General features: G+C 48.4%; 1 protein-coding gene across 5 annotated transcripts in view; it reads right to left on the bottom strand.

Moving 5' to 3' along the window:
- The window catches only part of LOC140899145 (discoidin domain-containing receptor 2), a 158698-nt gene that overhangs the window by 61454 nt on the left and 75133 nt on the right, over positions 1-22111 (bottom strand). For all 5 annotated transcript variants that reach the window (XR_012155234.1, XR_012155235.1, XM_073314065.2 and 2 more), the window contains exons 3-6: positions 12165-12267; positions 3498-3726; positions 1892-2039; positions 1542-1647 (exon numbers count right to left, since the gene is read on the bottom strand). Coding sequence is in view for 3 of the 5 variants with exons in the window: in XM_073314065.2 (XP_073170166.1) it covers positions 1542-1647; positions 1892-2039; positions 3498-3726; positions 12165-12267 (586 nt within the window). In the remaining 2 variants the exon portion in view is untranslated. The remainder of the gene's footprint in view (positions 1-1541; positions 1648-1891; positions 2040-3497; positions 3727-12164; positions 12268-22111) is intronic.

The raw sequence follows: 22111 nt of genomic DNA, 5'->3' as shown, positions 1-22111 counted from the left end.
ATTGGAAGCAGAGGCGTGGTTGGGAAACTCTGCAGTAGCTCCCTGAGAGAAGGGAGGTGCTTTTGGGCTAGCAAACCCGGGGGGGGGGGGGGTAAACCAGGAAGGTAGGGTAGGGCTCAGGGAAAGGCAGTAAAGTCTAGAAGGGAACAAACCTTGACTGCTAGCTAGAGGATCCCTGAGCTGGAACCTGGAGTAGAGGGCGGGCCTGGGTTCCCCTACAGGCCACTGCAGGAATGGCATCATGGGGCAGTGATTGAGACTGCTCATGTGCAGAGAGACTTTGAAAGACTTTGGTACCCTGGAAGGGGAAAATGCATAGACTTGCCGGAGGTCTTGTGCTGTGAGAGAAGGGCTGCAGACCCAGAGAGAGAGGTGGAGAGACAGCATGTAAACGCGGGAAGGGGCGCTGACCTTGCGAGCTATTCCCCACCGTGACCAGGAGGAGGTGTCATCCTAGCGGCGAGTGAAGTGCCCCGTCACAGTTGGTGGAGAATGCGGGCAATGATGGTTGCCCTGATACAAGGGGAGTCTGAAAGACTGTGCAGGAGATTGCCCCTGATAGAACGGGAGTGTGAGAGACTCACAGACGGTTTGAGACAGCCGCCCCTGATAGAAGGGCAGTGGGAAAAGCTGTAGAAGAGACACTTGAGGCAAAGGGACAATGGAGCTGACATGTGCAGAGGCCTTCTTTGCGAAGGGCAGGTGTACCCTCCCAGGCTGGACCATTGAGCTGCCACCCACTGTCCACTGCTACCACCTGATCTCCTCAATGCCAGTGCAGGTCTAGCCAGACCCCCAAGTTGTAACCCTGAGGTGCCAATGGTGGTTAGACAACCTCCGTCCTAGAAGTGGCTGTAGTTAGCATTACCTCTGTCTTGCCTGGACTGAGCCTCAACCATGCCCCAACCTCTGGACCCTCCCTGGCAGAAAGCCACTCACAGCAGTTCCCTCCACTCCCCCATGGAGCAGCAGATGCGTTAGCAATGTTAGTGATCGACAGTAGCAAAGGGAACTGACATATCTAATAGCGCAAGCAGGGAGACCTGATCACTGTCCATTGCTAGGAGATCACTCACCAACGCAATAAATGCAGCCTCGGAGTCAAATCCAGGTCTGTACCCAGCCTGACAAGGGTCAGAGGGCTCTGACGCAGACAAGTACTGTGAGAGCTGTGTCACCACAACTCTCTCCACCCTTTTAACCAAAAGGGGAAGGCAAAAACCTAGACAATAGCTGGTCATATAACAACAGGTGTATGCAGACCCACTTCATCCCGCCGCCTCCAGCAATGGACCCAGTACTTTCCCGCTAACCTTCACTAGCCAGAAGGGTCTGGGTCTGATGCCCTACAGGCCTGCATGCCCTTTAGGAACAATATCTGCCCAACACATCACCAGAGGAATTAAAACAACCACATCCCTCAACTAGCAAAGTGACCGATTCCAGAGGGATTCTGGAACAAAAAGTATAGCGATAGGCTCAGGGACAAAGAGGAGACAAGGTGCACAGTGCCAGAGAGAGACCAGGGCCGCCAGTCCCACCTGCGCTCCTGGAAGCCATCGTAGGTTGAGTCATTCAGGTAAATGACGGGAGAGCCTGGGGCCGCTATCGTCCCTCCCTCAGGGATGCTGTAGGACGCCAAACCATCTAGAAAAGAAGGCCACAGAGCTGAGAAAACACGTCCGCAGCCACTTCCCGTTTCTCTGTCCACAGGAGGGTTTCCTCTTCCTTCTTGATCTGAGCAAACACTGGTCAACAGGGAGCCGTAAGGGCCTGGCACTCACACTGCAAGAGTGGGGCTGTCAATGTGTCCTCATCACAGTGCTGGGGACAGGCAGCCCAGGGACCCTGGGTAGCCCCTCTAGAAGGGAATATGGAAACAGGTCCTTACCAAACCACATGCAGCCGTAGAGCTCCACCCTCATGCAGACAGTCATGGGCAGCTCCGTTACAGGGATCACCCGAATATAACGGGCAATGATTGGGGGCCGAAGATCTTTCAGGACCACATCGTATGTATCAATGTTGCCTTGAATCACCTGGAAACAGAGGATGACTTAAGTGACCAGCTGCAGACATAGCAGGACACACACTCATGGCCTTAAATGCAGCTGGAGAGAGTGATCCTGGAAAAAAGAAGCTGGCAAAACAAAGCACTACTTCCTGACTACAACACTGCCCTGAAGGACCAGGTGGCACAATCACAGAGCCCCTCACTGCTGTGTGCAGGATGGGGGGCTTGGGAGAAGCTGAGCTCTGCAGTTTGGAGAGAGTGGGAGAAATTCAATTCTGGTGTAAGTCCAGTGAAGTGAATAGACTTAAACAAAGGATGATTTTGGCCCAGAATGGTCAGCATGATGGGGCCCTAAACCCTCTGCCTCACCAGCTGACATCCCCTTTTCCCTCACGTTGGAGGCTGTTCATGCTATAATACATGATAAATTTTAAAAAAATTATTATTATTGATAATAACAATCTGACAACATGAAGGAGCAGCAAGAGACTCGTGATGGCTGGTGATACACCAGCAGGAACCCTTTGCTATCCAGGATGTATGTCGTTCATTAACAAGAGAATCAAAAGCTGGCAATCAATGTTTACTGTGTTCTAGTCTCAGAAAAAGTAGCTCAGTATGACCTGCTGAGCATTTCCAGTGATGGAGAATGTCACTGCAATAGTTAGCATTCCACCCAGAGCTGGATTAAGGTCTCGGCCTAGTAGGCCCAGGATCTGGGAGTCATGTGATTATGTCTGAATCCCAGCTGCATTAACAGAAAAAAATGGCTGCTTGTTCTCATGGGTGTTGAAAAAAAATCTTGAAGACATGACCCGGGTGTAACCAATGTAGCACCGTCTGCTTGAGTCTGAAGAGAGTCTGAGATGATAGCTCTGAGAGGACCAACAGTCCTGAGTATAACCCTTCTTTTACAGACAGGCATCCAGCATACTTCCTATCCTACCCACCCCATCCCTTGACCTACTGATCCATATCCAATCCACCCCCATTCTGTATGCCCTCCCCTCCTCGGACAAGGGTACTCTGGGTGGAGGCCTGCTGCTCTCAAGACAGCAGAAAAGATGGCTCTGCAGTTTGTAGTTTAGGTGAGGAGAGGAGACAACCTGGCTAATGGGAAGGTGGTGGGCACACGGTGTCAGATCTGTATTTCAACATGTCTTGGCTGAGCCTCCATGCAGGTGGGGACTGCGGGTTAGCCAGGCAACCCAATCTCAGGTGAGGGTGATGGCTGGTGCTTGGGGCTCAGTTATAGAGAATTGTGCTGCATATCCTAGTAGGCCGGGGACTCAGGCCCTGCGGCAGAGCCCTTGGCAAGGTTTAGCACTGACAGAAAGGTGAGCTGCTCTAGCGAAGGCAGCAAAGGTAAAGGGGGACTGTATCCCCTGGAATTCAAAATCCCTGCGGCTTTTCCAACTGCTGTGGAAAGCCCAGAGGCTGTATTGAGGGGATTGTCGCCCTGTAAACCCCCCCTTGCACCAACCTGCCTGCCCTGCCGATCTTTCCAGGAGATCCAGTGCTCCCCATTGCGGCTGTAATCGATGCGGTAAGCACGGGCGAACTCTTTGCCTGTGGCACGGGCATGCCGTCCCTGCGTCCCGATCAGCGTGATGAAAAAGAGCTTGTGCAGGTCGATTTGGAGGAACTGCACATCTTCCGGCTGCAACAGGCCTGCTGGGCACCACGCTCCATCCCCTTCTTCCCTCTGCAACCTGATGGGGTGAGAGATGCACACCTAAAAGGCCTTACTCCCAAGGATTTAGCCTTCCAGGCACTCCTCCCTCCCAAGGAAGGAACTGCAGCATGAAGGGGCACAATCCTAGCCTGTGGTTCTTTGGCACAGACACTGTGACTTCTTCAGTCCATCCATAAGCCACTCCAGGGCTTCTGCAGCACTGTGAGGCAAGAGATGAACAAGTGCCCCAACAGCTGACAGTCACTTTGGCATAACTTATTGCTAGCACGCCTTGTTTACACTGACATATTTGGTACCCCCAGCCTCCAACGAGTTCAGCAGCACGGGGGTTGACAATGCTTTAAGTGCCTGTGTAGAAGAGACCTAAGACTTCATGTCAGCTTTTCATCTGTAAATTGCACTGAATATATAGATATATGCTATGATACTAAAACAAACAAAAAGCCTACGGTAAAAGCATGCTGTCAGAGGGCTTTCCGTTCACCCCTTCCCCTGGTTCTGGTCATGCAGACAGAAAGCAGAAGACCAGAAGTCCAAAGTGCAGGCAATGTGATGTTTATTGGGGTTAGTTCCAAACAAATACATCCATAGCGCTACATGCCAGCAGAATTTGTTCCCCAGTGTTCCGTTCCCAGCTCTGATGCCGCAGAACATTTACCCTGTGTCCCCCTTCCCAGCTCTGACGCCGCAGAGCCTTGCCTGTGTCCCCATTTCCCATTCCCACATCCTCCTTCTTAGCAGCCCAAATATACCTGCAATGCATGCCCCTAGTCATACCCCTTACAACAATGGTCCCCAACCTTTCTGTGAGAATAGCACATTGCTATTCCCAACAGACAGTGGCGGGTGACAAACAGCCCGCCACCGAAATGCGGCAGTGGAAAGAAGCCTTGCCGCCGAAATACCGCTGAGAAATGGCAACGCTTCTCATCGGCATTTCGGCGGGCAGTTCTCAAGTGGCCGCACTCGGTGGTGGCATTTTGGCGGCGTGGTGTCCTGCGGGCGCACACAACTGCCCCGGCGGGCGCCATTGCACCCGCGGGCACCACGTTGGGGACCCCTGCCTTACAACTAATGGTCATGTTCCATTTTGGAGGGTTGTGAGTCTGGGATCTTCCTCCCACCTCTTTTGCATCCCATGGGAGCGGTAAGGAGTGAGATTGTCTTCTGGCCAAAGCCAGGCTTTTCTTTGGCGTTTAGTGTTTCTTATAAAGAACAGGAGTACTTGTGGCACCTTAGAGACTAACCAATTTATTTGAGCATAAGCTTTCGTGAACTACAGCTCAATAACTGATCACTTGACCTTGGCTTGAGAGAGGCGCCAGGCAGCCTTCCAGGGTATGCTCATACACTCCCACCATACCCAAAACACTTTAGTTCCATCTCTTATCTCTTTTCACCCCATCTGCTTTGTGGGCAGAAGCAACACATAATGTCTTTGTTCACACATCAGTAAGGATATAAGAATATCATAAGTCAAACCCAAAATTCTATATCAGGCTAACAAACAGGCCTATACACTAAGACATGCCATACGGCTGCAGAGTCAAAACCTCCAAAGGTAGGAAATGCACAATAGACAGGCTGGATGGTGCTCAGGGCTGTGTAGCAAACGAGGACCGCACAGGTGGATGGGTCTGCCTCAGTCGCTGCAAAAGTTGAAGTGTGCAGGACGATAGCTGGTTAAAGTAACTGACACCCCACCTCCGATACGTGGATTCTATCACTGCGTCTCCCCTTGACTTGTGTGGCAGCAAGAGCTACACTGTACTTCAGGGTGCGTCGCAGACTTCAGTTTAAAAGGAGCTTTAAACCTTTATTTTGTAAAAATCTTATTGAAATGGCAAAAAGCCAAAGTACAGAATATCAAATGTGAGCCCTGAATTGCTTATGTTTAATAAAAATGAATTGAAGTGGCGATTTTTTCACTGTATCGTCTCACTTTTTTGTCCCCCTTTTGTAAAGAAATCTAAAGCACCCTGGGACAGGCCCTGTCCTTTGGCCGCATTGTTGCTCCTCATGTGATGATTCCTACAATATCCGTGATACACTGGGAGAGTTTGTCTGGACAGCATTTCAGACCCATAGCTGAACGTTGCTGTGCCAAGCTGAACCTGACAAGCTTGACGATGAACCTGACACAGCATGAGAACCCAGCCGAGACCCACCGAATACCTGTGCAGCCAAGGTGACCATTCTCTGAGCTGGGAAAGAGGAGAACGTGCTTCCAAGAGGTGTTTAAATTCCTGTGAACCTCACTGCCTTATTTTTCACTACAGCCAGGACCACCAACCTTGCAAGCAGTCAGGGGAGACCTGTTGAACATCCCCACCCTTTTCATTTGATAAATGAGTTAATAGAGAGCTAATGGGAGGTCCCCACAGACCCAGCTCTCTAATGTGACAACCCCCATTCTTATCCACTGCTCCACACTGCTTTTCAGAACGGCTAAGCCGGTTTTGGTTACCCTATCTCTCACCACTAAAAAACACACTCCTCTCCCAGAGTGAAGGACAGAATCCAGGGTCCCTGATACCCCTTCTGCTCGTGCTGACTAGTAAACAGCTGTGTTACCCACAGGGAAAGTGTGTGTCAACTCTTCCTTCAGTGGCTGGTCTAGAACAGGGCCAGCATCTGTTCCTGTGGTTCAAATGGTAAGGCCCTAAGCTACCAATGAGAAGGCTGAATGGTCAAACTGTGCTGCTGACCTTTGTGGGTGGATGACAGGGCTGTGATGAGGAACTCTTAGCCCCGGTCTACACTGTGGGGGGGTCGACCTAAGATACGCTGACTTCAGCTACGCGAATAGCGAATAGCGTAGCTGAAGTCAGCGTATCTTCCGTCGACCTACCTGGCCATGAGGACTGTGGCGAGTCAACCGCTGCTGCTCCCCGGTCGACTCCGCTTCCGCCTCTCGGGAGCAGGAGATCCAGAGTCGACGGGGAGCGATCCCTGATAGATTGATCACTACCCGCCGACCCGGGTGAAATCCTGCCCTTAGGGTGTGCTGCAAAGTGAAGGTGTCGTGGTAGGCAGACCTCTGTTAGCTTTTGTCTTGCTAGCCCAGAGAATAGCTGTGCTGATGTAGTGGCACAGGCTAGTTATCAGAGTACAAGCCCTCCAGGGATCCTGGGTACAAACTCTGGTTGCTACCCCGTGTCACCAACATCTATACAGCTTGTTACCCAGGCTAGCTAGATTAAAGCTAATGATGGTGTGTCTATCTGTGCCACACTCACACCTTTGCTTGCAGCGGAGACATACCCTGGCCACAAGTTTTATCCCGGAGGAGGGAGGGAGGGGATAATCTGTAAATTGTGGTGAGACTCCCCAGTTGCACATTTTGCTTGTTGTGACCCACTGGTGAGCATGAGTGTTGTGTGTCCCCTTCTGTGCCCAATACACTGAGGAGGAGAATCTGTGACAGCTCTGGCTCAAAGCTGGCACAAGCTGTAAATATGCATGTTGTGAGCTCTGGAGATCATCAGTTCAGTCCCAGAACTACCCACATTAGCTGACAGCTGTCTTCTATATGATGTGACAGCTGGAGTCTCCTACCACCCAGACTATAACAACATTTCTAAAGAGCCCAATGTGTGCACCACACTCTCTCTTCACACTCATTGTACTGCCGTCCAGGGCCCTGCAGTCATAGTAGGTCTGTCCTTCCCAGGGTGTTCCTGGGTAAAAGCTGCCATCAAAATCCTGTGCTTGTCCACTGGGTACAACTTAAAGTCCTGATCGGAAGATGGGACTGCCAAGACCAGGGCTCTTGCTAATTGATTTTAAAGGGCATTCATTGCGCGCACGCGTGAGAGAGTGAGTGTGTGTGTGTCAGGACCACTCCTGGGATTTACACAACAGGTCCTGCGACGGGGCAGCCAACTCCACATAGTCTGGAATGAATTCTCTGCAAAATCCTGTCATGGCAATAGGGATGGGTAGGGATAGTATCACCCTAACCTTATCCTGCTCTAGGGACCTACCTCCTGCCTCCGGTGTGACACTGAAAAACGTACCCTTTTGCTGCCCCAGTTGGAATTTAGTGGGAATAACCTTTAAACGAGCCTCCAGTAAACGTGTAAGGACTTCCCTCAGGGCCAGCAAGCAGATCTCCCTGTTGCTGGTGTGAATAATACCACATAGCATACAACATGATCGGCCCAGGCCAGACCTTCAGCTGCCTGTTCCATGTGGGTATGGAAAATGGCTGGGCTATTATGGAATCCTGTGGAAGCTCTGTCCAGGCAAACTTGCTCTTTCTCAAAAGTAAAGGCAAATGTATACCATGAATCCCATGTACAGGCAGACTCCAAAACCCATTATAGATATCTAGTGCAGGAAACTACGTTGAACCACTAACAACTCTTGCCATCATCTCAGGGTACGTCAGTGCAGGTTTTATCCTCACTCACACCAGTTTCTTGTAGTTTTAGGGTTACTTTATCCTCCCTCCAACCCCCCGCTCAAAACAAACAAACAACCCCACATTGATTACTCTGCAATTTTTTACAAATGCACAACATTACTTAAGCTGAGCTACAAAACTGCTGAATCAGGACAAGCTTCTGTGAGGCCTAAATACGCCTTTGCTCCCAACACTTATAAACTGTGATCAAATCACCCCTTAACCTTCTCTTTCTCCAATTAAATAGATTAATCTCCTTGAGTCTATCACTATGAGGCGGGTTTTCTAATCCTTTAATTATTCTCAAGGCTCTTCTCTGAAGCCGCTCCAATTTATAACCATCCTTCTTGAATTGTGGACACCAGAACTGGACACAGGATTCCAGCAGCAGTCGCACTAGTGCCAACAAAGAGCTAAAATAACCTCTCTGCTCCAGCCGGAATTTAGTCTCCTATTTATGCATTCAAGGCTCACATTAGTCCTTTGGGCCACAGTGTTGCACTGGAAGCTCATGTTCAGCTGATTATTGACCAGGATCCCCAAATCTCTTTCAGAGTCATTGCTTCCCAGGACGGAGTCCTGCATCGTGTCAGAATGGCCCACATCCTTTGTTCCTAGATGCATACATTTACATTTAGTCATATTAAAAGGTATATTGTTTGCTTGTGCCCAGCTTACCAAGTGATCCAAACTGCTGTGCATTAGTAACCTGTACTCTTTGTTATTTAGCAATCCCCTCCCCCCAATCTTTGTATCATCTGCAAACATGATCAATAATGATTTTGTTTTCTCCCTGGTCATTGATAAAAATCATAAAAGTAGCACAAGGCCAAGAACTGATCCCTGTGGGACCCCATTAGAAACAAACTTGCTTGATGATGATTTCCTGTTTATAAGTATATTCTGAAACCTGTTAGTTAGCCAGTTTTTAATGTATTTAATGTGTTCCATATTAATGTTGGATTGTTCTAGTTTTTTAATCAAAATCTTGTGTGGGACCAGGTCAAATGCCTTACAGAAATCAAAGTGTATTACATCAACACTATTATCTTTACTAACCAAAACTTGTCATCTCTTCAAAAAGATATCAAGTTAGTTTGACAGCCTCTATTTCCCATAAACTCATGTTGATTGGCATAAATTATATTATCTTCCTTTAATTCTTTATATTAATTCATGTATCTACCATTTCAGTATTTTGGTGCTCCTATCCTTAATCATTCCTTTTGCTAAAGACACTAGAGAGGCACGACTGAACATACCCTAACCTTGCTACCACCCACAATGCAAATAATATTATACCAGCTGTCACACCTGGAATCACCCTGGATCCTTCTGCTGCAGAGGAGCCGGAGACTTTCTCTATCTCCTCAGTTTCTGGGACGTTATTACTCTCCTCTGTGATCCCAGCACAATATTCCCTTTGCTGCGGATTACCACATTAACAGCCTTAGACATATGCCAAATATCATTCCCAACCAGTATTTCAACGGGGATATTGTCCACCACCCCTACAATCAAATCACCTTCTAAACCCTCCACTCCGCGTGCACTTTCACTAAAAGTGCAGGACTCCCAGATCCTCCCCTACCATAAGCTCTGCCATTAGGCCAGGTAACACGTCACTCTCTTGGATCACACTCCGCGGAACCAGAGAAATCTGTACACCAGAGTCTCTCCACTCTGTGCGCTCTCTGTTATTGATCTTGACAACCATAATAAATTCCATATTTGGCTCGGCAGGGCCAGCCCCCACAAAACTAGTCAAGCAAACTGTAGGTGCCTCTGGGGCTTTTGTGCTGACGACAGCTGCATTAACATGGATTGGCTGGGGCTCAATTTCGTTCAGCTTAGGGCACTGATTTTTCTGGTGCTCAGTAGAGTGACACTGGTAACACCTTCTTGGGTCCTCCCCTTCCACAGGAGATTTCTGGTGAGGATTACCAGGAGAGGAATGATTCTGCAGGAGTGAGTGCTTAGGCTCCTAACCACTGGGGAAAACAGGATCCCGCCTTTCGACCGGGTTTGTGCCCCTCCTTCTGTGGCTTGCGCCTAAGGGAGATCTGGGCTTGCACAAAGGCATCAGCCAGCATAGCCATCTCTGCTACAGATTTTACAGAGTTACACCACAGGCAAGTTTTTACATCATCTGAGCATGTCCTCAAGAAATGTTCTTGGGCAATGAGATCAAGCAATCGGTCATAATCCTCGGCCCCTTTTCCTTTTACCCGTTTTCTTATTAGGTCACACATCTTATAAACATATCTACTATGACTCATGCCAGCACTCCTTTTAAGATCTCTAAATTTCACCCTATACACTTCAGGAGTAATTTGGAACCTTTGTCTAACAGTTTCCTCAAATTTAGAAGATATCAAAGCTTCCCGAATTGGCATTTCATTAAATACATTCAAAGCTTTACCAGACAGTTTTGCAATCGGTGTGGGGACTCTCTTGTCCACAGGAATCGTATGAACTTCACATAGCTTTTCAAAAGTGGTGCAGTACTCTTCAATGCAGTCTATTCTCTTTGGAAGCAGGACACAGCTGGTGCCAGCTGTGGATTCCTTCAGTGTAGGGAGATGTCAGTGACTCTGGGATCTTTCCATGTTTTTCTAAGAGTTCCAGATTGTATTTTTTCTCTTTCTCCTCAGCCCCTTTGTCCCCTAGCCTCCTGGCTCATTTATGGACTTCAGCTTCCTTTCCTTCGGCTCCATAGCTCTCCTATGGGTGGCTTCTTCTCTTTCTTCTTTTGGCTTTTCAGCTTCCAGCACAGCAGCTGTTTCTTTCGGTCTCACTTCCGCCTGCCACATCTGGTGCTGGTGTTCTCTCTCTTCTTCCGCTGCCTCCAGTCTGGCCCGCTCTACCTGTGCAGTCGTGCCATTGCTGCTCATTTTTATGCTTTACTGTTTTTACTTCCCTCCCCACAAATACGCAAACAGACAACAACAAACTGGAGCCCTTCTTTGACTGTCTCCAGCCAGCCCACTGGAGACTCTGACATTTCAATGCACACTTTGCACAAAATGTATCGCCGTCTTGAAAAAGGGGTGAACACAGGGGTACAGACTGTCACAATTATCCACAGACCAACAGCAGTAATTCAGGGGTAAGGCTGGAAATACGTTGTAAGCCATCAGTCTTTTTACAGGCTGCAAAAATGAAAATGTGGTACCGCTGAAAAAGATTGAAATATTTATCGACAGAGAAAGGAATGGATTTGACAATTCCTTCACTGTATATTTCCCAGATTTTAAGGCATTCTGATGGTTTAAAAAAATGGGATTAGAACAACCTTCATTGAACATGAAAGATATTCCATCACCCACCTTTCTCTCTAATATTCTGGGATCAACACAGATACAACTACACTGCACACAATTCCCACTGGTCTCAACTGCCGGGCTGGAGCAGAGAGCGGTAGACAGCTCGGAACAGAGAAGGCTTTAGCAGTAATAACCAGCACTTCCATTGTAGGAACTGCTGTTTATGGAATGCAGATGTAATATGCTCTGAATGCAAGACTCTGCTAAGTAAGCAGCCACCCTTTCTGGGGGGGGCTGGGTAACAGTGAAAAAGTTCTACTAAAGGAAACGTGACCATCTACTTGCCAAGCAAAGATGAATAAAAGCCCTCCTGGTCACTGCTGCTTACCTGGACATCCAGAAACAGCCAAAGAGGCGGTAGGACTTCTGTGCTACAAATTGCGAATGTTCCCCATTGATTGATGATGCTAAAAGACCCAGCTGCATAAGTGACTTTGTGTGGTTCACAGTTTCAACCAAATTGTCTGCAACAGTCAACCTGAAACACAGGCTCCCAGAGGCATTGCCCGTGTCCACCAGAAAATCACAAGTCCTCTGTTCACCTATTTATGCTCTATCTTTATGTGACTACAGTATGGAATATAGTCACCTACGTAGGCAGTGAGTTTTAATAAGGCTGATATTAGGGAAACAGGGTTTCATCTTAGGCTAAAAGATTTTCAGTCCAATTTTATATGTTTTAGAGTGCGATTGGATTGCTTTTGCAAGGGATTAACTCACCGTGCATACTGGGGTCCTGTGGAGTCATACCACTGACTGGAGGCTGTAATGTCTTCATCTCGGATGGTCCCTTCATGCATCCCCAAAGGGTATCGGCATATTGCTGGAGGGGGAACAGGAGCAGGTTAAACATCAGTACCAGACTTTTAATTTGAAGCTCAAGACAATTTTGCTTAAAAGCCCATCCTGGTTGGGAGGAGAAGTGAAGGCAGTTTTATAACAAATGGAAAAAAGGAGAAGCAGACAGCAATCAATATACATTAGAAGAAATGGAGGAGAGCAAATTGATAAGGGAAAACTGATCAAGGAAAAATCCAAAGCTGGCAGGGCCACGGACAAGAAGGAGATTTTTTAAGTAGATCAGGAGCAAAAGAAATCCTAACAATGGTATTGACCTAGATTAACAGATTTTAAGGTCAGAAGAACCACTGTGATCACTCAGTCTGACTGCCTGCATAACTCAGGTCATAGGATTTCCCCATTACTAGACGGAGATGGTCAAATGGTTAATAAGGATACAGAAAAGGCAGAAGTGTTCCATACATATTTCTGTTCTGTATTTGGAAAGAAGTTGGATGATGTACTCGAATCCCCTGAACTACTTTCCAGGTCACTAGTACCAAAGGACGATGCTTAACTGCACCTGCTAGGGATCAACCCTTTAAAATCAATAGGTCTGAATAACTTATGTCCACGAGTCCTAAAGCAGTTGCCTGAGGAGATGTCTGTGCCACTGGTGTTAATTTCTAATAAATTGTGGAATACTGGAAAAATTCCAGAAGACTGGCAACATGTTAAAGTCATGCCAGTCTCTAAAAGGGGCAAGCAGGAAGGTCTGGGGAACTAGTCTGGTTAGCCTGACAACAGCCCTGGGCAAAATAATGGAAAGCTGGTACAGGATTCAGTCAATAATGAATTAAAGGATGGAGCTATAATTAATGTCAGTCAACACGGTTTATGGAAAATAGCTCTCGTGAAGCAAACCTGAATCCGGTTGATAAGAGTTGTGAGGTTGGCAAACCAGGTGCCAGCTCATGCCAAAGCCCCAGACCGATTCACTTGTGTACGTATTAGAATCATAGAATCATAGAATCATAGAATATCAGGGTTGGAAGGGACCCCAGAAGGTCATCTAGTCCAACCCCCTGCTCAAAGCAGGACCAATTCCCAGTTAAATCATCCCAGCCAGGGCTTTGTCAAGCCTGACCTTAAAAACCTCTAAGGAAGGAGATTCTACCACCTCCCTAGGTAACGCATTCCAGTGTTTCACCACCCTCTTAGTGAAAAAGTTTTTCCTAATATCCAATCTAAACCTCCCCCACTGCAACTTGCGACCATTACTCCTCGTTCTGTCATCTGCTACCATTGAGAACAGTCTAGAGCCATCCTCTTTGGAACCCCCTTTCAGGTAGTTGAAAGCAGCTATCAAATCCCCCCTCATTCTTCTCTTCTGCAGGCTAAACAATCCCAGCTCCCTCAGCCTCTCCTCATAACTCATGTGTTCCAGTCCCCTAATCATTTTTGTTGCCCTTCGCTGGACTCTCTCCAATTTATCCACATCCTTCTTGAAGTGTGGGGCCCAAAACTGGACACAGTACTCCAGATGAGGCCTCACCAATGTCGAATAGAGGGGAACGATCACGTCCCTCGATCTGCTCGCTATGCCCCTACTTATACATCCCAAAATGCCATTGGCCTTCTTGGCAACAAGGGCACACTGCTGACTCATATCCAGCTTCTCGTCCACTGTCACCCCTAGGTCCTTTTCCGCAGAACTGCTGCCTAGCCATTCGGTCCCTAGTCTGTAGCTGTGCATTGGGTTCTTCCGTCCTAAGTGCAGGACCCTGCACTTATCCTTATTGAACCTCATCAGATTCCTTTTGGCCCAATCTTCCAATTGGTCTAGGTCCTTCTGTATCCTATCCCTCCCCTCCAGCGTATCTACCACTCCTCCCAGTTTAGTATCATCCGCAAATTTGCTGAGAGTGCAATCCACACCATCCTCCAGATCATTTATGAAGATATTGAATAAAACCGGCCCCAGGACCGACCCTTGGGGCACTCCACTTGATACCGGCTGCCAACTAGACATGGAGCCATTGATCACTACCCGTTGAGCCCGACAATCTAGCCAGCTTTCTACCCACCTTATAGTGCATTCATCCAGCCCATACTTCCTTAACTTGCTGACAAGAATACTATGGGAGACCGTGTCAAAAGCTTTGCTAAAGTCAAGAAACAATACATCCACTGCTTTCCCTTCATCCACAGAACCAGTAATCTCATCATAAAAGGCGATTAGATTAGTCAGGCATGACCTTCCCTTGGTGAATCCATGCTGGCTGTTCCTGATCACTTTCCTCTCATGCAAGTGCTTCAGGATTGATTCTTTGAGGACCTGCTCCATGATTTTTCCAGGGACTGAGGTGAGGCTGACTGGCCTGTAGTTCCCAGGATCTTCCTTCTTCCCTTTTTTAAAGATTGGCACTACATTAGCCTTTTTCCAGTCATCCGGGACTTCCCCGGTTCGCCACGAGTTTTCAAAGATAATGGCCAGTGGCTCTGCAATCACAGCCGCCAATTCCTTCAGCACTCTCGGATGCAACTCGTCCGGCCCCATGGACTTGTGCACGTCCAGCTTTTCTAAATAGTCCCTAACCGCCTCTATCTCCACAGAGGGCTGGCCATCTCTTCCGCATTTTGTGATGCCCAGCGCAGCAGTCTGGGAGCTGACCTTGTTAGTGAAAACAGAGGCAAAAAAAGCATTGAGTACATTAGCTTTTTCCACATCCTCTGTCACTAGGTTGCCTCCCTCATTCAGTAAGGGGCCCACACATTCCTTGGCTTTCTTCTTGTTGCCAACATACCTGAAGAAACCCTTCTTGTTACTCTTGACATCTCTGGCTAGCTGCAGCTCCAGGTGCGATTTGGCCCTCCTGATAACATTCCTACATGCCCGAGCAATATTTTTATACTCTTCCCTGGTCATATGTCCAACCTTCTACTTCTTGTAAGCTTTTTTTTTATGTTTAAGATCCGCTAGGATTTCACCATTAAGCCAAGCTGGTCGCCTGCCATATTTACTATTCTTTCGACTCATCGGGATGGTTTGTCCCTGTAACCTCAACAGTATTAGTATAGATCAAAGTGATTGTTAAATGTATAAGATGTATAAGATGTATTTGGTGTTTAAACTTCATGAAAACCTAATGTAATCTAACATGCATTATTTTCACTTATCTGTGTCCTGTTATAATGTAGCAGTAAACATTTACTTGTGTATACCCCATAACTAAATACCCCATCAAACGAGAAAGAAGCCCCATGGAATGCAAATGAAGAACTTTAACATAAAAGTGCTAATTTCAAGGCAAGTGATCATTGTGTGTGACGACTGGAGGCCAAAGACTCTAAATGCATTCCTCACTCACTTGTCTGTCATCAAAGGAAGAGGCCATGTGGATAGTGACCCTGTCAGCTTGTTTTCTGTGAGAAGAAGCTGTAAGTATGGATTCAGGGAAAGAACCTGTATCTCTGGACTGTTCACAGAATCATAGAATCCTAGTATATCAGGGTTGGAAGGGACCTCAGGCGGTCATCTAGTCCAACCCCCTGCTCAAAGCAGGACCAATCCCCAATCCCCAGACTGTTTGGATTCTAAAAGAGAGGAATAACTGAACGAGCAGATGGAAATCCTCAGAGTTATTCTGGGTAGCCCTGAGAGACTGTTGGGAAACTGGCAGCTCACTACATCTCTGCTGCCATTTGGAATTACAGACTGAGACTCACCTGTACATATATTTTACCTGCTTTAACCTCTCAAAAACTCTCATTTCTTTTTCTTAGCTAATAAACATTTAGTTAGTTTACTACAGTTTACTACCAGTACCGTCTTTGGTGTAAGTAGCAAAGGAACACTTTGGTATAAGTACCAAACTGGCCTGGGGCAAGTGACCGATCTCTTGGGACTGGGGGCAACCTGAATGTGGTGCAATTTTTGGTGTAAGTGACCATTTTTCACATAGTCCAGCTTGCCTGTGAGGCAAGAGAGACTGGAGTGTCAAAGGGAACTGTCTGTGACTCATTAGAATACTATACTACTGCAGTACTTTGGGAGTTCACATTTGGTCCTGGGATGGTAAAATCTAATTATAAACCATACCACAAGTTTGGGGTGTCTGCTCTGTTTTCTGACAGTCTGCCCTGAGGCAGACACTCATGGTCGTGAGCCACTCCAGACAGCATGACAAGGGTAACAGTAATATACTTAGAGACATGGCTACAACTACACTGTAATATACTTAGACTTTTGTAAGGCCTTTGCCTTAGTACTATATAACACTGTAATTGAAAACTTCACACAATACAGTATCACCTGAAATCATAGAATATCAGGGTTGGAAGGGACCTCAGGAGGTCATCTAGTCCAACCCCCTGCTCAAAGCAGGACCGATCCCCAACTAAATCATGCCAGCCAGGGCTTTGTCAAGCCTGACCTTAAAAACTTCTAGGGAAGGAGATTCCACCACCTCCCTAGCTAACGCATTCCAGTGTTTCACCACCCTCCTAGTGAAAAAGTTTTTCCTAATATCCAACCTACACCTCCCCCACTGCAACTTGAGACCATTACTACTTGTTCTGTCATCTGCTGCCACTGAGAACAGTCTAGATCCATCCTCTTTGGAACCCCCTTTCAGGTAGTTGAAAGCAGCTATCAAATCCCCCCTCATTCTTCTCTTCTGAAGACTAAACATCCCCAGTTCCCTCAGCCTCTCCTCATAAGTCATGTGTTCCAGTCCCCTAATCATTTTTGTTGCCCTCCGCTGGACTCTTTCCAATTTCTCCACATCCTTCTTGTAGTGTGGGGCCCAAAACTGGACACAGTACTCCAGATGAGGCCTCACCAATGTCGAATAGAGGGGAACGATCAAGTCCCTCGATCTGCTGGCAATGCCCCGACATATACATCCCAAAATGCCATTGGCCTTCTTGGCAACAAGGGCACACTGTTGACTCATATCCAGCTTCTTGTCCACTGTCACCTCTAGGTCCTTTCCTGCAGAACTGCTGCTGAGCCATTCGGTCCCTAATCTGTAGCAGTGCATGGGACTCTTCCGTCCTAAGTGCAGGACTCTGCACTTGTCCTTGTTGAACCTCATCAGATTTCTTTTGGCCCAATCCTCCAATTTGTCTAGGGCCCTCTGTATCCTATCCCTACCCTCCAGCGTATCTACCTCTCCTCCTAGTTTAGTGTCATCTGCAAACTTGCTGAGGGTGCAATCCACACCATCCTCCAGATCATTTTTGAAGATATTGAACAAAACTGGTCCCAGGACCGACCCTTGGGGCACTCCACTTGATACCGGCTGCCAACTAGACATGGAGCCATTGATCACTCCCCGTTGAGCCCAAAAATCTAGCCAGCTTTCTATCCACCTTTATAGTCCATTCATCCAGCCCAGACTTCTTTAACTTGCTGGCAAGAATACTGTGGGAGACTGTGTCAAAAGCTTTGCTAAAGTCAAGGAACAACACGTCCACTGCTTTCCCTTCATCCACAGAGCCAGTTATCTCGTCATAGAAGGCAATTAGATTAGTCAGGCATGACTTGCCCTTGGTGAATCCATGCTGACTGTTCCTGATCACTTTCCTCTCCTCTAAGTGCTTCAGAATTGATTCCTTGAGGACCTGCTCCATGATTTTTCCAGGGACTGAGGTAAGGCTGACTGGCCAGTAGTTCCCCGGATCCTCCTTCTTCCCTTTTTTAAAGATGGGCACTACATTAGCCTTTTTCCAATCATCTGGGACCTCCCCCAATCGCCATGAGTTTTGAAAGATAATGGCCAATGGCTCTGCAATGCTTTAAGAACTACTAACTGACAGATCTCAAAAGGTGGTCGTCAGTGGGGAATCGTCACTTAATAGGGATGTTTCTAGTGGGGTTCTGTAGGTATTGGTTCTCCGCCCAACACTGGTCAACAATATCGTCCATCACTGCGGATAAAAATATTGGCAGAGCTGTAAATAATGATGAGGACAGGGCATTCATACAGATCGATCTGGATCACTTGGTAAGCTGGGCTCATCCAAACCAGATGAATTTGAATACAGCCAAATGACAGGTCATACGGAATGCAGCCCATACCTACAGAATGGGGACTGTATCCTGAGAAGCAGTGACTCTGAAAAGGATTTAGGTGTTTTGGTGGACAAGCAACTGGGCATGAGCCCCCGCAGTGCAATTCTGTGGCGAAAAGGATTAATATGAATTGGGATGTATAACCAGGGGAATACTGAGTAGGAGTAGGGAGGTGATTTTACCTCGAATAGGAGACTGAGACTGGAATACTGCATTCAATACTGCCGTACACATTTTAAAAAAAGATGTTGGAAAAAACTGGAGTGGGTGCAGGAAAGAGCCACGGACATGACTGGAGAGCTGGAGAACCTGCCTTTCAGTGAGAGACTTCTGCCAGGCATGTCCTCCCACCCCGTAGCAGGCCACTGATAGAAAGCTAGAGGCTGCTGGACCTGTGCAGCAAGAGGGAAAGGAGCCAGAATGAGGTGCCCCAGGCCCTGAAAAGGGAGTTTGCCAGCAGGCCAGGCCAGCTCTATGAACTGGAGTGCAAACCAGCTGTATCAGAGGATATGCTGGAAACAAGAGGAGAAAATGGTGGGGAACACACAGCAATGGCAGGGAGCAAGACCACCAGTGGCAAAGGGACCTTTCTGAGAGACTGCAACAAACATCAAATCAACACATTTTAGGACGCACCTGCCCTGAACCCTACCCTGGCCCCAGCCACTCCACTCACATCCACCCACACTACTACGTTCTGCAGTTACCGGACCACTTGGGGTCAGGACTCAGCCAGTCTATGCATAGAAGTGCACATGGTCAGCAGTCCGCAATGCAGTCCACCCCCAGGCCTGCACAGAGGAAGGGGAGGAAGGACACTGACCACGTGTAATGCCATTACACGGGACATTGCCCTGCACTGTCACATTGCCTCGTTGTGTGCACTGTGGGTTTGTTTTGTGCTTTCGCACTCGGGCGTTAGTTTGTGGTAGGTGCCCGGCCTGTGCTGGAAAGCTATACTACAGCTTTTGTACTGCGATCCCATGCAGGTGGACTTTGAAAACACTAAGAGGAAATAGCTACTCAAAGGTAGCAATTTTAATGAGGTCTCAGATGTACAATTCATGCAACTGCACCAAGCCAGCAAAATCCAGTCGCTATGTATCTTGCATCATGTATGATTTTTTGATGCATTCATAAATAAACTCATAAATAAACTCAAATTCATAAAGTCCACCACTTCGCTCACAAACCCTCTCCTCCACAAACCAATGATGTGGCCACACAAGGCATCCCGTATTTTCCTGTCTCTCCTGGACCTAGCTGCACTGTCTGTCCGCTCGTACAGGGCTAGCACCGTCATCGCCCCAATCCTGGAGAGAGCTCTTCCTACATACGTCACACAGTGCACCATACGCCCACTGGAATGAATGACATTATACGCTCTGGCACCCAAACAGCTGTGTAAGCAGCTCCATCTTGCCTTCAGTTGGCCAAAGGCACCGTCTTGCTCCCACTCAAGGTGTAATTAAACCTTCTGCCAGGTGCTCTTACATCAGGTCAAGACTTCATGAGCCAGGGGAGTAGAGGATAGGGTGGATCTCCCAAAATAACATTGGGCAAAGACACCCCGCTGATATCCACATTGTTACGTGGACATAAAGTTCCAGTCTGTCCAATTCGAAAATGCCGGCACGCCAGAATACTCTGCCATCTTGCATTCTGCCAGTGCATCCCACGTTGGAGTTTGTGAACCTCCTTCTAGGGTTGACTATGGTCAGCATAACAAATATCCTTTCCGGTTTATAGAATCATGTACATCTGAGGGGTGGGGGCAGACAATGAGCACGTGTGCCATTGATGGCCCAGTGCAGTTTGGGAAGCTATTCACTCAAAGACAGCTATTATTTCAGGGACATTTACAACTTCACCGCCCATAGCTGAACCATAGAATTGTAGGACGGAAGGGACCTCGAGACGTCATCTAGTCCAGTTCCCTGCACTTAGTCCCGCCTCAATAATGGCAGGACTAAGTATTATCTAGACCAGGGGTCTCAAACACGCAGCCCACGGGCCACATGTGGCCCACAGAGTTATTTTCTGCGGCCGCCAAGCTCCCCTCACCCACTGCTCCCCCTCCTGCCGAGCACGCCGTGTCCCCGCTTCTCTGCCTACCTCCAGGTGTTTCCTCCCTCCAAACAGCTGTTTGGCGGCACTTAGCGCTTTCTAGGAGGGAGTGGGGAGGAGCAGGGAGCTGCATGGTATGGGGAGGAGGTGGAGAAGAGGCGGTGCAGGGGCGGGGCCTCATGGAAGAGATGGAGTGGGGGCGTGTCAGTGATGCGGCCCTCGGACCAATGTACTAGTCCTCATGTGGCCTTCGTGGTCATCTGAGTTTGAGATCCCTGTTCTAAGACCATCCCTACAACAATAATTGCCTAGCAAACATCCTACACAATAGAATCAACATTTGACTTGGACTGGGTTATCACGGGTCTGCAGGTTACGATTGAGGGTCATCAGCAGAACTGTATGTGTGGTAGAGCACAGGACCTGACTAGTAGGGGCTCTGTGTCAGGATTGAGGGGCACTGGCAGAGCTGGGGATTGCGGGGAAGCCCAGAGCTGGGAGAGCGGAGGAGCTGCAGGTTCTAACAGCAGGCAGGGCCAGATTCAGCTTATCAGGACTATAACCCTGTGTGTAGGGCGCTAGCTCCTGGAGTCCTGTGATTAGCCCTGAGGGGGACAGCTGCCCTGTGCACCTCAATAGGGTGTTAGCCCCACCCATCAGCGGGCTCTGGAGGTGACCCTTCATCCTGGGTAAGTATTGCCTCCCACACCCACTGCTGTTCCTGCCTCTCCAGAGGGAACAGGTTTCCAGATGCTGCTTCTGAGGCAGGAGGGGAGCCCAACTGTTACCCCACTCCAAGCTGGGGATGGGGCCACCGCATGGGGTCTCATGTCAAGGTGCGTCATGGGCCCCAGGTTGCTTTACTCTGGCCCTGGCTGCAGCCCAACATAGCCCTGTAGCTGGGGCTACGCTGGGGCTCAAAGCGGTGGAGAGAGACCAGAGCAGGGACAGAATAGGACACTTGCTTGGGGCTCCAAAGAAATAATGTTAGAGGCAGAGAGTCCATCAGGCCCCTCCAGGACAGAGCTGCCCTCTCGTACATGACCAGGGGTTTGCCAAGACACGGCCCAGCATCATGCTGGGGCTGCTTACGGACAATCCCACAGACCAACACACCTCATCACTGGGACTTTCTCTGACTTTCATGCGACACCTTCCCCGTTCTGCACCGTGTCCGACCCCTCTCACTTATAGCCTCTGACCTGCCCCATGGGACCCTGTCCCCTGGGCATGTCCCCCTCTGCTATCCTTAGGCCTATGTCCCTCTGCCCTGGGACTGGACCAAGCACTAAGCCAAGCTTAGCCCAACCTCTCCTCCTGCATCAGCCCTTCCAGAGTCCACTCCTCCTGGCTGCAGCTCTCTAGCTCTCCTGCCTGCCTGTATCTGGTGATTTACTGCCTGCAGTGAGCCCAGTACCCCAGAGCCAGCCTGACACTTGCCTGTCATTGCTCATCTAGTGCCCATGTGGCTCCTGGTGGTAGCGGGATCCCCGGTGCTGAGACAGTAGTAGGGGAAGCAAAAGTGGATGGGAACCTGGGAGGCAGTGACCATGAAATGGTCGAGTTCAGGATCCTAACACAAGGAAGAAAGGAGAGCAGCAGAATACAGTCCCTGGACTTCAGAAAAGCAGACTTTGACTCCCTCAGGGAACCGATGGGCAAGATCCCCTGGGAGAATAACATGAGGGGGAAAGGAGTCCAGGAGAGCTGGCTGTATTTTAAAGAATCCTTATTGAGGTTA

This window comes from Lepidochelys kempii, chromosome 16 (genome assembly GCF_965140285.1).
Source record: "Lepidochelys kempii isolate rLepKem1 chromosome 16, rLepKem1.hap1, whole genome shotgun sequence".
In the NCBI taxonomy this organism is placed as follows: domain Eukaryota; kingdom Metazoa; phylum Chordata; order Testudines; family Cheloniidae; genus Lepidochelys; species Lepidochelys kempii.
This window is presented reverse-complemented; position numbering and strand designations above follow the sequence as displayed.